Below are 13964 nucleotides of genomic sequence, written 5' to 3'. Positions count from 1 at the left end.
GCTTGCTTATACTAAACTAGATTTTGACTCATTTACTTTTTTTCACCTGGGAAACATTCTTCTCAAGTGGCTAAAAAAGTTTCGGTTACACTTTATTTTAAGGTGTCATTATTACAGTGTAATTATATATTTAAGTACTGAGTAATACTAATCAACAACATGTACTTACTATAGGGATAGGGTAGGATTCGGATTTGGTTGAGGGTTAGTTGCATGTAATAATGCATAATTTACTGTTAATACTATGGTAAGTACATGTAACATATGTAACAAGGACACTGTACAATAAAGTGTTACCAAAGTTTCAAAAGCAGTTTGTCATATTAATTTACAAATTTTTGATTTAATATATTTTATACATATTATATTTAATATTAAATATGATACATGATATTAAATATAATAATTATACACTATCATTTAAAAGTTTACATTAAAAAATTTATCACTTTTTTTTTTTTAAAGCAGCACAATTGTTTTCAACAATGATAATAATGAGAAATCTTTTTTGAGCCTCAAATCAGCATTTTAGAATTATTTCTGAAGAATCATGTGACATCGAAGACTAGAGTAATGACGCTGAAAATTCAGCTTTACCATCACAGGAATAAAATACATTTTAAAATATATTCAAACAGAAAATAGTTATTTTAAATGGTATTGATATTAATAATATTTACCAATTTTACAGTTTTACTGTATTTTTAATCAAACAAATGCAGCCTTAGTGTGAGCATAAGAGACTTATTTCAAAAACAGAAAAAACATCTTACTGACCCCAAACATTTGAACCGTTGTGTATTCTTGCTTTAATTTTAAATTAAATACAAATGTAATGTAAATGTTAACGATTATTTAACTATTGTAGTTTAATAATTGTAGACTCAAGTATTTGTCTGGTGGCGAGGGCTTACATTACGTTATGATGTAATCTTTTACTGGTCATATTTCACTGTTTCAAACATTTTTTTGCTGTAGGTGTGGATGAATGTCAGGACCCTGCTAACTGCAAAAATGGCCACTGTGTAAACACCCAAGATTCCTATTATTGCATCTGCACTCCTCCCTGGATTCTAGCCACCGACCGCAACAGCTGTGTCACACCTGAGGAACATACGGGTGAGTATAGATTCACGAGATCATCACCGTCATAATAACAGATGCCACGACTTTTTACAATGTATCGTTCAAAAGGTAAAGCATATTTTTAATGTGGCCGAGAATTTGACTGTTCTCCCCGGAATAGTAAAGATGAAATAACTCCAAGCTTTTATTGAAGTTCTCACCCAAGACTGTGTGCTTCTGATATCTCTCTCCTTGTCTTCCTCCCTCCTTCTTTTTTCTCTCTATCTGTCCTTCTCTCTGTATATCTCTTTAGTAACGGGTGTGTCTGTGGTGCACCTTTCAGATGTGAATGAGTGTGAGGATCCCTCCTACTGTAGGAACGGGAGATGTGTCAACACTCCCGGCTCCTTCCACTGCATTTGCGAGCAGCCACTCACCTTCAGTGCAGCCCTCAAGCAATGCGTCTATGATGGTGGGTATCACAAGTATCCAGCATGCAGACTTGTGATGGGTGGAAAAAGTTCTTGTTACTTGTTTAGCCTTCATGTGGCTTGGCAGTCCAGAAGCTTTTGCTCTGAGCGTCGGTTGACCACATGACTGCTGAGCATTGAAGATGTTTTAGCTGTGTTAGCTTTGAGTTGGCTTTGTTTCCACCTACTTTTCCATTTCTTTCTCCCTCTGTGAACCCTGTGTATTTTGTTTATATTTTTATGTCCTCCATCATCTCCTCATCTCTGTCTTTCTCAGACCGCACCGCAGCACATAAGGACATATGTTTCCAGGAGGTCGATGAGGATCTTATGTGCACGATGCCGCGGAATGAGCTTACGGTGACGTACTCTGAGTGCTGCTGTCACTACGGTCGAGGCTGGGGCCCAGAGTGCCGGACCTGTCCTAATAGAAATTCAGGTATTGCAAAGAAGTCTCTTATGCTCACCAAGGCTGATTTTATTTGATCAAAAATACAGTAAAAACAGTCATATTTATATGACACAAAATAACTCTTTTCTATTTGAATATATTTTAAAATAGAAATGGCAAAGCTGAATTTTCAGCATTACTCCAGTCGTCAGTGTCACATGATCCTTCAGAAATCATTCTGATTTGAGCATATCATTTCTCACTATTATCATTGTTAAAAACAGTTGTGCTCCTCACTGTTTTTGTGGAAACTGATAAAAACAATTCTTCACGATTATTTGATGAATAGATTGTTTTAAAATGGATCATTTGAAATAGAAATCCTTTGTTAGATTAAGAAAGCTTTACAGTCACTTTTGATCCATTTTTATGCATCCTTGCTAAATAAAGGTATTCATGTCTTACCTAACTGACCCCAAAGTTTTGAATGGTAGTGTAAATATCATTAAAACATTTTACAATGTTGAATTTTCTGTTTTATATTTACATGTATCCGTGTGTAAATTAAAAAAATATATATATTTACACTACCATCCCAAAGTTTGGGGCCAGTTAGATCAATTAAAATTGATCAAAAGTGACTGTAAAGCTTTCTTAATCTAACAAAGGATTGACTCTCTGTGGTCATTAAAATCCCATGGCACTTCTCATTCTGGCCACATTCCCTCCATTGGCCTTTATCAGTCATGGCCTCCTAATAATAACCTCCATGTTTTCAATTGGCTCTATCACTCTCTCTCCTCTCCACCTATAGCTAGTGTGTGGTGAGCGCACTGGCGCCGTTGTTCTGTGGCAGCCGTCGCATCGTCCAAGTGGATGCTGCACACTGGTGGTGGTCGAGGAGAGACCCCTGATACGACTGTATAAAGCGCTTTGGGTGTACAGTAGTACATAGTAAAGCGCTATCGTTCATTTATTCATTCATTCCACATTTGTGTTTGGTAGAGCAAGTAGAGAAGGCTGAAATAATTATTATGTGCTAAGGTTGAATTTAGACTTTTTGACAATGGTAGAACACAAAAATGCAGTTGCATTGTACATTTGAGCACATTTTTGATTGAATACAATAACATATAAAAACATGTTATGAATGTTATATTCAAGATGTAATGTAGTTAATGTTCCTTTACTTAGTTTTGGTGTGTGTGCGCAGTGCTTTTTAACAGGTTATGTGAGATGCATTTGGAGACTGAGTCTGATGGAGAGGGGGACTTCCTGGCAGCTTTCTCTTACAACCCAGGTGACCATGACAGTGTAATTCACCTTGAGCTAAACAGATTGACTCAAAGCCGGCACAGTGTTTCATGATCTGTTCTGTCACTCTCATGTGTTCAGAGGGAGACAGTTCAGAAGAAGACTCAGACGAGTGTAGCTGTGCTAATGGACGGTGTGTGCGGTCCTATCTGGGTACGATGTGTGAGTGCAATACTGGATTTGTACTGGACCACTCGCGAACACGCTGCACAGGCGAGTATTAATGCAGATAGTTCCCTGAAACAGAGGTCATGCTCCTGAAATCGACATATTTAATCACTTGTAAATGTTATGGACAGACATAATTTAAGGCTCCATCTCTCTCTCTTCCTCTAGATATTGATGAGTGCGCGGGCCGAGGGACAAGGTCGAGCCCCTGCAAGAATGCACGCTGTATCAACACCCATGGTTCATTCAGATGTCACTGTAAACAGGGATTTGTTGCACGCCAACCTAACGTGTGTATACGCGCTAGGGCTCAACAGTTCCGCAGCCCACACACTTTCTCTCATGTACATACATAAATTTGATATGCCACCACTAATACACGTCATCAAATGTAGTATAACTGCAGAACATTATGAACATTTACCCACATGTTTCACTTCCTCATGTCCTGTTTATCATTTTTTTTATTTTGGAAATGAATCATTAACTTCTTAAATATTAATATGTTAAGTTGCTTTTATTGTATACTTTTATTCATATCCCTCCTAATCTCTTTGCACCCATTTGAAAATGTGTTTGTTGTTGTGTTGGATGAGGGATTGTCATTGGATGAAATGTCTTTTAACTTAAGTGGGCTCTTTTTATTATCTTGCAGCTCAGCACGTTATGGCTAACTTTATTATAGCTCACCATTTTGTTAAATATTGTGCTTTTTCTGTTTCTCTTCATTTTTGTTTTTTAATGATTAACTTTGTAAGAATTAAAGTGATTATTTTTTTCTTATTGCTTTCCGCCCTCTTTCAAACAGTTTGACATCAACGATCATTTGATTTTTGTGATATTTCTTTGTTTGTATTAATGTCTGTTTTTGTTCACCATTGATAGTGTTTAGTTCTATTCATTTGTGTTGTACATTGTGTTCTTTATTTGATAATGCAGCCATGGTCATCTTTCTTTGGCTGCACTGAGCATATTACCGCGTTTATATGAAGTTCATTGACAGATGGCAATGATGGTTTTGGTTTTCTAAACCATTTAATTTGTGCAACAAAAAAATAATAATGTTCTACTGAAGCGAAATGAAAAAAGTATGTTTTCAGTTTCTTAAATACTTTTTGCTTTCTTTATGAGACACAACTGTGAGAAGTTATTTTTCACACACAAAACTACAGACTTAACTACAGAACCGCAATACTATAGCAGTAAGAAAAGATGACATCTACCAAAGAAATGAAGATTAATTAACAATAATAAAAAAAAATAAGTCAAACCCTCAATGCTGAGTGCTAGCTGACTGATTCTCTATCTTTAATTGTTTTACAGTTGGGATCCAACGAGGTGCTTTGGTGAATTTCTAAACAATAAGGCTGAGAAAATGGGAGATAAATGTTGCACTATGAAAACACAGAGAGGGAAGCCTTGCTTGTCAGCTTGGTTATTTTCCATAGATATTATCCCTAAGTGAACACAGAATATTAGTCCCACTCTTAATCATACCAACCACTTGATTTCAAAAGCTGGTCTAATTTTCCTTTGAGTAATGACAGCTGCTTTGAAAATGGCATCATCTGCTCAGACAAAGGGGAAAAAGTCAAGTACCAGCGTACCTGACAGACTCTGAGGAAGGCTGAAGGCCGAAATCCATCAGTGTGCAGTGTTTTAGCTATTTAATGTATCTATTGTGATTAGCCATGATGTGAATAAAGGCTTTTAACTTTTTTTGGACCAGAAGAAGTGCCTTGTATTCTTTTCTAAAGTATATGTTTGAAACCCAACCAAAGGGTTCTGGGATTACTTCCCAAGGTCCTTTCAGCAAGTAGCATTCCAAGATGCTCTCTGATTTAGCCGCAATAGTAATATAGTTGCTACAGCACATAGTGCTACTACGATGAACAAAATGGTCGGCTCTTAGATTTGTTAAATGATGCGCCTGGTTTGCAGGCTGTCAATAACAACCTGTGTACACAGAGATAAAGAATAGCTTTTCCTAACAACGTGCCAAACTGAAATGTAAAATGTATTTGTAAGACTTGTTTTAAAATTACATTCAAAGCACCTGTTAAAAGCACGTCTGAGGCTAGTTTACAATTTTCTTCACATTTTTAAATTAATTCTTCAGCGAGTCAAATGTTATTATAATCATACTAATAATTTCTAGTGTTCTTCCTCCACCTAGTGGCAAAAAACCCCAAAAACAATCTATTTTATTTCTGGCACTAGGGGGCAGTAGACTGTAGTCGATCTTTCATAAACCTTTTCACTTTTATAAAGCACTTACATTTTTTTTCCATATCATATCAAGCTTTATAATACATTTCCAGTTAGTTTCTCTCGTTCTGCCTGTAGATGTAGATCATTAAGAGTTCTGTGTAATACACTCGGACAAGGACCTCTGTGAGTTTACTGCATTCGCAACCTACCCTATATATCTGACGCTGCAAAAAAGTGGGCCTTAACCACTGCTTCGTGCACATGACTGTACTAGTAGTGTACTGATTAAAAAATCTTGCCCCGTGTGAGGCTCGAACTCACGACCTTCAGATTATGAGACTGACGCGCTGCCTACTGCGCCAACGAGGCCATACCAGTACTGCAAATAGGGGCACGTCATCAACTGACATGACTGTCTGTTGCATTCCGTTGGAATTACGGGCTCACAACATCTGTTTACATTTCAAACAATAATAATGCCATCCGTGAATCGTGAAAATTGTTTGGTCAAGAACCAAATTAGCCCAACTTGCTACTAAACAAACTCTACTATCTAACGCAGGTGACCAATCCGTTACAAGGCATTCCGCCAATCAGTGGACATTTCAGGGGTGGAGAATCTTCGCAGTTAGATTTTGTGCATCAACACAACAGGTAATTTTTGCTTTGAGTGAGTAGCCTCAGACACACTCCCCCCCCTTAATCAGTGTAATTAATGTTACATCAAATGTGATGGCAAGGAATACAAGATATTGTATAGTGTTGAATTCAGGTAAGCAGAGAGGGAAAGCATATAACTTGGGGGCGGACTAGGATCTCTAGACAGACCTCCACTTCAGTATTAGTTGTGTCTTTAATCCTCGGCTTAACAAAACAAGCAATGGTCATTGTGGATAATAGATTATTAGATAATCACTTCATTGTGGTTGTATTTTTCTCTTGCTTAAGCTGTTTATCGAGTCTGGTCATGTTTAGATAAAAGGTAATTGTAGAAAATATGCATATTAAAGCACATGTTAAAAACGAACACAAAGGGATACTTGAAAGATTCTGTCATCATTTACTCACCCTCATGCTGTTCCAAACTTTTCTGACTTTATTTTCCTGCAGAACACACACACACGTACATATACGTCTGGTTCGCTATCTTTGTGGGGATTCTCCATAAGATATTCTGAAGAATGTTGGTAACCGAACAGTTTTGGTTACCATTGACCTTTATTGTATGGACAAAACCAGTTGAAACATTCTTGAGAATATCTTCTTTTTTGTGTGTATGTCCCACAGAAGAAGAAGAAAAGTCATACATGTTTGGAATGAAATAAGGGTGAGTAAATGATGATAGAATTTTCACTTTTGGATGTAGTGCCCTTTTAAGATCTTATGCTGGGGAAACAAAATCGACAATCAAATATTGAATTCATATTAGTGACTTAGTTATTTTATTCAATTAGTTGTTTATTTACATTCCAAAACAAATATTCAATTTGTATTCATGAAATGGTTAATCAACATTTGTATAGGCTGAGTATCTTAGCACCCAATAAAATCCTTTATAAACACAAAAAGAGCTAACAGGGCACAAATAACTAGGATGCAACCCAGAGTGATGGCAGAATACAAAGTTTTATCATGGGACAGGGGTGTCTTCACCTGGCCACGTTTGCCTTTTATTGTTATTCCTGTACCTGCAGTACTTAATCGTTTTCCCACTGTTTTTTCTTTGGTTCCAGTAGCAGTTTGAATCATAGTTATAAGATTTATACCAGTAGCCTCATTTATTGTTGTTGGACCATTGAAAGTTTTTATAGCTTGAGTAGATTCTTGTGGTCTGACTGTGGCTGTTTCAACTTTAGATGGCTCTTTTCCTGTTGTTTGTAATCTTTTTATGAATGTGCTTGGTGCCGCTTTTGTTTCAGTTATAAATGCTGCTGTTTTGAATGTAACGGGTGATCTAATGTTTGTTGTTGCTTTTTTTTCAGGTGTAATTTTTGAAGTTTTTAAATAAGTGGTAATGAAACGCGTTGCTCCGTCTGTCATTGGTTCAGGTATTGGAATTGCACTTTTGATATTAGCTGTAGTTGTAGTTTTAGCAAAACCGGTTGTCCCTGATTCTTGTTTTAGTACTGTGATGCCTGCTTCTGTTTCACTTTTAGGTGTTTGTTTAAAATCACTAACAAGTATTCTCTCAGGTGTGGGTGTTTTTTGAGCTGTATTTGTCCATGTTACCTCAACGGTAATTTCTTGTATTTGTGTACATGCGGTGACCGTTTCACCTGGAGTTGATTTAGCTGTTTCTAGAGTTTCTGCCTTTTTTGTTACAGGTAAAATGGGTGTCTTAAATTTAGTCTCAGACGTGGTGATTGTTCCCCCAGCTGTAGTTTCCACTGACCCAGCTACACTCACTGCTGCTGTCTCAGCTGTTGTTTGCAAAGAGAGTTCAGCTAAAGCAACGGCAGACGATGCTCTTGATACCACAGATGTTCCAGACATTCTTTTCATCGAGGCAGTTCCAGGAAAGTTTGTGATTATTTGTGCCTTCTGCGTTTTCGAGACACCTTCAGTCACAGCTAATGCACCCGCTAATGTTGTCGTCTCTGTTTGAGCTGCATTTGAGCTGATTGTGAATAGATTTGTGGAAGACTTCATTTTAATCTCAGTTAGTTCAAACCTAGACAAGAATAGAAAACCTGTAAGTATGAAGAATTCTTACAGGACTGTCACATATTTTTAAAGAGCTATATCATTCGCACCCCATCGTCCAAGATGCCAGCAGTCCAGTCACACTGATCACCCCTAAAGAACATAGTACTGAATAGATCAGTAAGAAGGAAAAGGATTTATTTGAATGGTTTTGAATTTACTGTGTGATGTGAAGCCACCAACCTGTGATGATCAGCGCACAGACATATCTGGAAGCCATCTTGTCTTTCTCTCTTTGTATGACCTGTGTGGAACATGAAAATAACTCCCACAATTACTCTGTACCATGTGGCTTTGCTTCATGAAAGGACTGCTCCACCCCCAAACAAAAGGTCACACCCACTTCAGCCCCTCATTTCATTGAACAGACATGTCAGGTGATATTATATATTAAAAAAAATATTATAAAAAATTTAAGGGGTGGTGTGAGGAACAAAAAGATAGTTTGTTGCCTGAGGGCAACACCATGCCATAGAGGGTTAAAGCATCCAAAAATTTGATAAGTGTTTAAATTTTTAAAGCGCTGTTGAGGAATTTAGTTTACCACGTTTACAAGACTTTATTAATAAATCAGGTTATTTCCCGGTACATAGTGACGTCAAAATGTAATAATTTGCGTATTTAATTTATGTCGTTGTGATGTTAAATAAAGCATTAAAAACCGAAGAGTAATTGCAACCAATCAGCGGGAAACTTACGGCTCATTTAAACAACTAGTGCAAAATGCCCGTGCAAAATCACGGTTTGGTGTGTTTGAGTGCTCATTGTTACAATTACACAGCAAAAGTTCAGTGACATTTTTATTTGTGCATGGTAGAAAGCACAAAGTGAACTCTGAGAAAACGCTATGCTTAAATGATGCCTGTGAAAGAGACTGTGAATGCATTGAATAGGATATGTTTAGTTGGTGAATAGCATAGGCTACTATTACACAGTGGCGATAACGTTAAGCGCACCAGAATGAAATATAATATTCAGAAGTAAACAGCATAGCTGACTTATAGATTCAGTTAACATCCACAAATGAATAAGCGCATCGATTCAGGGAGCAGTGCAAAGTGCCCGTGCAAAATCAGTTTTTGTGTGTGTTTTTAGTAACTGTTGGTTTCTTGGTAAGAAAACACATTTTTACTCAAATTAATCAAAATGGATTTATCACGTTTTGGAACCAAACTATAATATTCAGAAGTAAACAGTGTAGCTGACTGAGTGTTTATGTCAGAATGTTTATTTTTAAACCACAACCTTCTTGGGGCTTCTTTGACCGATACAACCCTCTAATGTCAGAATGTTCATTTTTAAACCACAACCTTTTAAAAATGATATATTTAACGATATCTTTAGCATTTCTCATCCAAACAACGTCAAACTTGGCACTGCACTTACTCGTGCTCGTAGCGAGACACCTGTCAAGTTTGAAATCCATCGGACTAACGGTTCTAGAGATATACTGTTAATAGACAGACACACAGACAGACAGACAGACGTTTCTGTAATTTATAGATAGATAAGTCCCGCGAAGCCGTGTTTTACAGTGGATTTAGAACAGCTAAGGGGGTTTTAGGCACTCCGCGGACACGCCCCTTAGCTGTTCTAAATCCATTCTAAAACACAGCTTGGCGGGGCTTATGTGTGTGTCTGTTAACCGCATATCTCTCGAACCGTTAGTCCGATGGATTTCAAACTTGACAGGTGTCTCGCCACGGGCACGAGTAAGTGCAGTGCCAAGTTTGACGTTGTTTGGATGAGAAATGCTAAAGATATCGTTAAATATATCATTTTTAAAAGGTTGTGGTTTAAAAATAAACATTCTGACATTAGAGGGTTGTATCGGTCAAAGAAGCCCCAAGAAGGTTGTGGTTTAAAAATAAACATTCTGACATAAACACTCAGTCAGCTACACTGTTTACTTCTGAATATTATATTTTATTCACAGCCATCATTTGTAGTAACCAAGCGGCAACCTCCCTGTCTCTCTTCTCTCTTGAAACCAACACGGAAGTGAATTAAACGGCAATTCACCAACTGGCCTCTAGAGACCGGCTGCAGAAGTGAGTCAAATCTGCATCTCCCCCATGTTAAAATGCCCAACTTTACAGCAGAAAAAAACAAACATGTTTACAGTAAGCCTGGTGCAAAAAGTGGCTTTGGTCTATACAGCTAATTTTGCCATTCATGACAACTGTGAGGGGGGTGAATTTTTTTATAACTCATCCGTTTAAATTATATTAAGCCTTAAATTTCTGCATAATTAAGGGTGTCCACTTTTGAGTGACAGTGTGATACCCGCTGCTGTGATCATTAGTCATCATTTGCCGTTTGTCTGCTGCCTGTTAGCCGTCACGTTACCTCAGCTCATTGTCTGACTGTAAAAATAAATAAATTCGGGAGTGACGCGCTGCCAAGATGGCGACGGTCGGCCACGCCCACTTTAGGCTTCAAAAACGGTCTTCAGAAACCTACGGGTGATGGACACTATTTTTTTTACAGTCTATGGTAGTAACCTATTCACAAACTGTTTGCTCAAGCGTAGCATTTTTTCGGAGTTCACTGTGTAGCCTGCTCCCTGAATCGTCGCGCTTATTCATTTGTGAATGTTAACTGAATCTGTTAGTCTCCTACGCCGTTTACTTCTGTATATTATATCTATCTATAAATTACGGGAATGTCTTTCTGTCTGTGTGTTTTTGTGTGTGTGTGTGTGTGTGTGTGTCTGTGTGTGTTATTCGCATATCTCTCGAACCGTTATTCCTATGGATTTCAGACTTGACAGGTGTCTCGCTATGGGCATGAGTAAGTGCAGTGCCAAGTTTGACATTGTTAGCTTGGAGTTCACTGTGTAGCCTGTATGTCTGTCTGTCTGTGTGTGTGTGTGTGTGTGTGTGTGTCTGTTATTCGCATATCTCTCGAACCGTTAAGGCCCGTTCACACCAAGCACGATAACTATAAAGATAACGATAAAGATAACTATATATGTGTCCACACCAGCGACCGATAACGGTCTTTTTATTCTAAGCACGCGCGCGCCCGGATGATCCAGATCCATTTTAAATGCGCGAGACCTTTAAATTAGAGTGGATTCTGATTGGCTGTCAGTGTTTTATCGTTCGACAGCTGGAAAAAAAATCGTTCTGAAAGTGATCCCAACGATATCGTTCCTCATATCTTTATCGTTATAGTTGTGGTGTGAACTCTGTTATTCTTTAATATGGAGAACGATTTTTAGAATTATATCTTTATCGTTATCTTTATAGTTATCGTGCTTGGTGTGAATGGGCCTTTAGTCCGATGGACTTCAAACTTGACCGGTGTCTCGCTACGGGCACGAGTAAGTGCAGTGCCAAGTTTGGCGTTGTTTGGATGAGAAATGCAAAATATATCGTTAAAAAAGAAGCCCCAAGAAGGTTGTGGTTTAAAAATAAACATTCTGATATAAACACTCTGTCAGCTATACTGTTTACTATTATATTTTATTCACAGCCATCATTTGTAGTAACCTAGCCTGCTCCCTGAATTCAATGCGTTCACAGTCTCTTTCATGGGCACCAAACCAACAATTACTAAAAACACACAAAAACTGATTTTGCACGGGCATTTTGCACTATGAGCCGTAAGTTTGAGCTGCTTTGCTTTTATAAAACGGTTACTCCATAAAAATATTCATTTTAATATTTATTTTAATCATAAAATAAACACCAGCAACAAAAAATATAGCGTTATAACACATTTATTCTCCGCCAAGCAATGTAGTTCCAAAGAGGTTGCTAAGCAACACATGCAGCAACAAAGAATCACAAATGGCAGTTGCGCAGTAATACTAATGTAATGCGGTCACGGGTGTATGTTTGTTGAGTAATTTACAATGGCTTCGAACGTGGCTCAACCAATCAGAATCAAGGATTGGAACTATCCGTTTTATAAATATTATTCTCTCATGCAGTTACAGTAGCATTTTGACTGTACCACTTCTGCTGCTGCACCAGATTTCAAGAAAAGAGTGAGGCTGAATGTAGGGAATAGGGATGGAGAGTTTAGGGGGCGATTTTGGATTCAGCCAGAGTTTGCAATACATTACCTCTTTTTCAGGATGCGCTTAAAGGAACACTCCACTGTTTTTTCATATTAAACTATGTTATTCCCTTAACTAAGACAAGTTGATACATACCTCTCTCGTCTCAGTGCGTGCACTCAAACGCTCTGGCGCGCGGCGACACTTTGATAGCACTTAGCTTAGCCCAGTTCATTCATTAGGATCCAAACAGAGATGAAGCTAGAAGCGACCAAACACCTCCACGTTTTCCCTATTTAAATACAGTTACACGACACAAAATAAAACATGGCGCTTTTCTAAGCGGGTAAAAAGGATAACTATAATGTATGGCGGTATAGCACTTGGGAGCACTTCGACTCGGCGCAGTAATATTGCAGGAAGTGCTCCCAAGTGCTATTGCTAGTGCTATCAAAGTGTCGCAGAGTGCCAGAGCGATTGAGTGCACACACTGAGACGAGAGAGGTATGTATCAACTCGTCTTAGTGAAGGGAATAACATAGTTTAATATGAAAAAATGGTGGAGTGTTCAGCGCCGCCGCTCCCACCACGCGCATCACGCGCTGTGCGTAGGGCACCAAGTGCTGAGGGGGCACCAAAAATAGCCTAATGAAAAAATATATATAATGCCGATATTATTTCATTAGCCTATAGAAATATTATTAGGCACATTTTAGCCATGTATATGTAACAAAAAAGGGGGGACAAGATAATTTAATTGCTCTAGTCTAGAAAGTACCGAAAGTACCTTTGCGAAGGACGCATTCGCGTTCGCGCGGACTAGTTTGACAGACAGATAGTAGGCAACTTTTTTTGGAAATGGCCTCTAAAAGACAGCAGGGGTCAGGATCTGAGAAAAGAAAGAAGAAACTGCGAGATGATGCCCGTGCATCACTTGCAGGTAAGTCCATGTTTAATCATTCTTAAATACAGGAAATGTGCTGCTGCTAATCGTAACGCTCCTCAAACTTGCTGACGTTAATGTTAGCAAACTATGTTATTATAACTTATAACTTCGGTGCAAGCTAAATTGAGATTTTACTGTTAAACATTAACTATTTTACAAATAACTGACGCCAGCTAGCTGTTACTTTCTTTACTATCTTTCTTTAGATATTGAGCAGTAGTTTAAGGTTTATTTTGACGTACGGTGGTTAATACTTTCTCAGAAACAGTTAACGTTAGCAGTCAGTGCAGTGCAGTAAAAAATATAAAATGTCATTATGAATGATATAAAGCAAACAATACTGTTTAATTGTGTGCATTATTGCACCTCATTCTATTATGCTTTTATATTAGCCTATATTAGATTAGATTTATCAAATAGTTGATAAATAAGGAATAAAGGGGGAGAACTCCTTGGCTGCCATGCTTTCAGTTTTAAATGTTAATAATTTTTTCTGGTATGAGATTCTTTGTTTGAATATTTTGTCTAATAAATGTAATTTATTCAAAGTGACATTGAATTTGGGAAAAACATGTCTGGATTATTATTTTTTATTTATTTTATTTTGCTATTCTGTTTACTGAAGAAAAGTTTGCACTTTCAAATGTGTAGTGTGTGTTGGCTATTCTACATATGCTTACAAAGTCA

The 13964-nt window shown here is 37.7% G+C and overlaps 1 protein-coding gene and 1 long non-coding RNA gene across 3 annotated transcripts in view; one reads left to right on the top strand and one right to left on the bottom strand.

Annotated features, from left to right (window-relative positions):
* ltbp3 (latent transforming growth factor beta binding protein 3) overlaps positions 1-5133 on the top strand; it is a 51762-nt gene extending 46629 nt beyond the window's left edge. Inside the window, exons 25-30 of one of the 2 annotated variants that reach the window (XM_084413528.1) lie at positions 979-1119; positions 1409-1537; positions 1813-1974; positions 3140-3226; positions 3322-3453; positions 3577-5133. In XM_084413528.1, coding sequence (XP_084269654.1) covers positions 979-1119; positions 1409-1537; positions 1813-1974; positions 3140-3226; positions 3322-3453; positions 3577-3764 — 839 coding nt within the window. In that variant the 3' untranslated portion in view covers positions 3765-5133. Of the gene's footprint in view, positions 1-978; positions 1120-1378; positions 1538-1812; positions 1975-3139; positions 3227-3321; positions 3454-3576 lie in introns of both variants that reach the window. The other variant, XM_084413527.1, reaches the window with a different exon arrangement.
* A 1916-nt stretch (positions 5134-7049) lies between these two features.
* Positions 7050-8569, bottom strand: LOC311293841. Its single transcript, XR_014627963.1, has 3 exons — positions 8506-8569; positions 8373-8415; positions 7050-8290 (listed from the first exon to the last, which is right to left on the bottom strand). It is a non-coding gene; the product is annotated as an uncharacterized lncRNA (long non-coding RNA).
* Positions 8570-13964: the final 5395 nt, after the last annotated feature.

This window comes from Rutilus rutilus (assembly GCF_951802725.1).
Source record: "Rutilus rutilus genome assembly, chromosome: 7".
Lineage (NCBI taxonomy): Eukaryota > Metazoa > Chordata > Actinopteri > Cypriniformes > Leuciscidae > Rutilus > Rutilus rutilus.
Note: the sequence above shows the minus strand (reverse complement) of the source record. Positions and strands in the feature narration are given on the sequence as shown.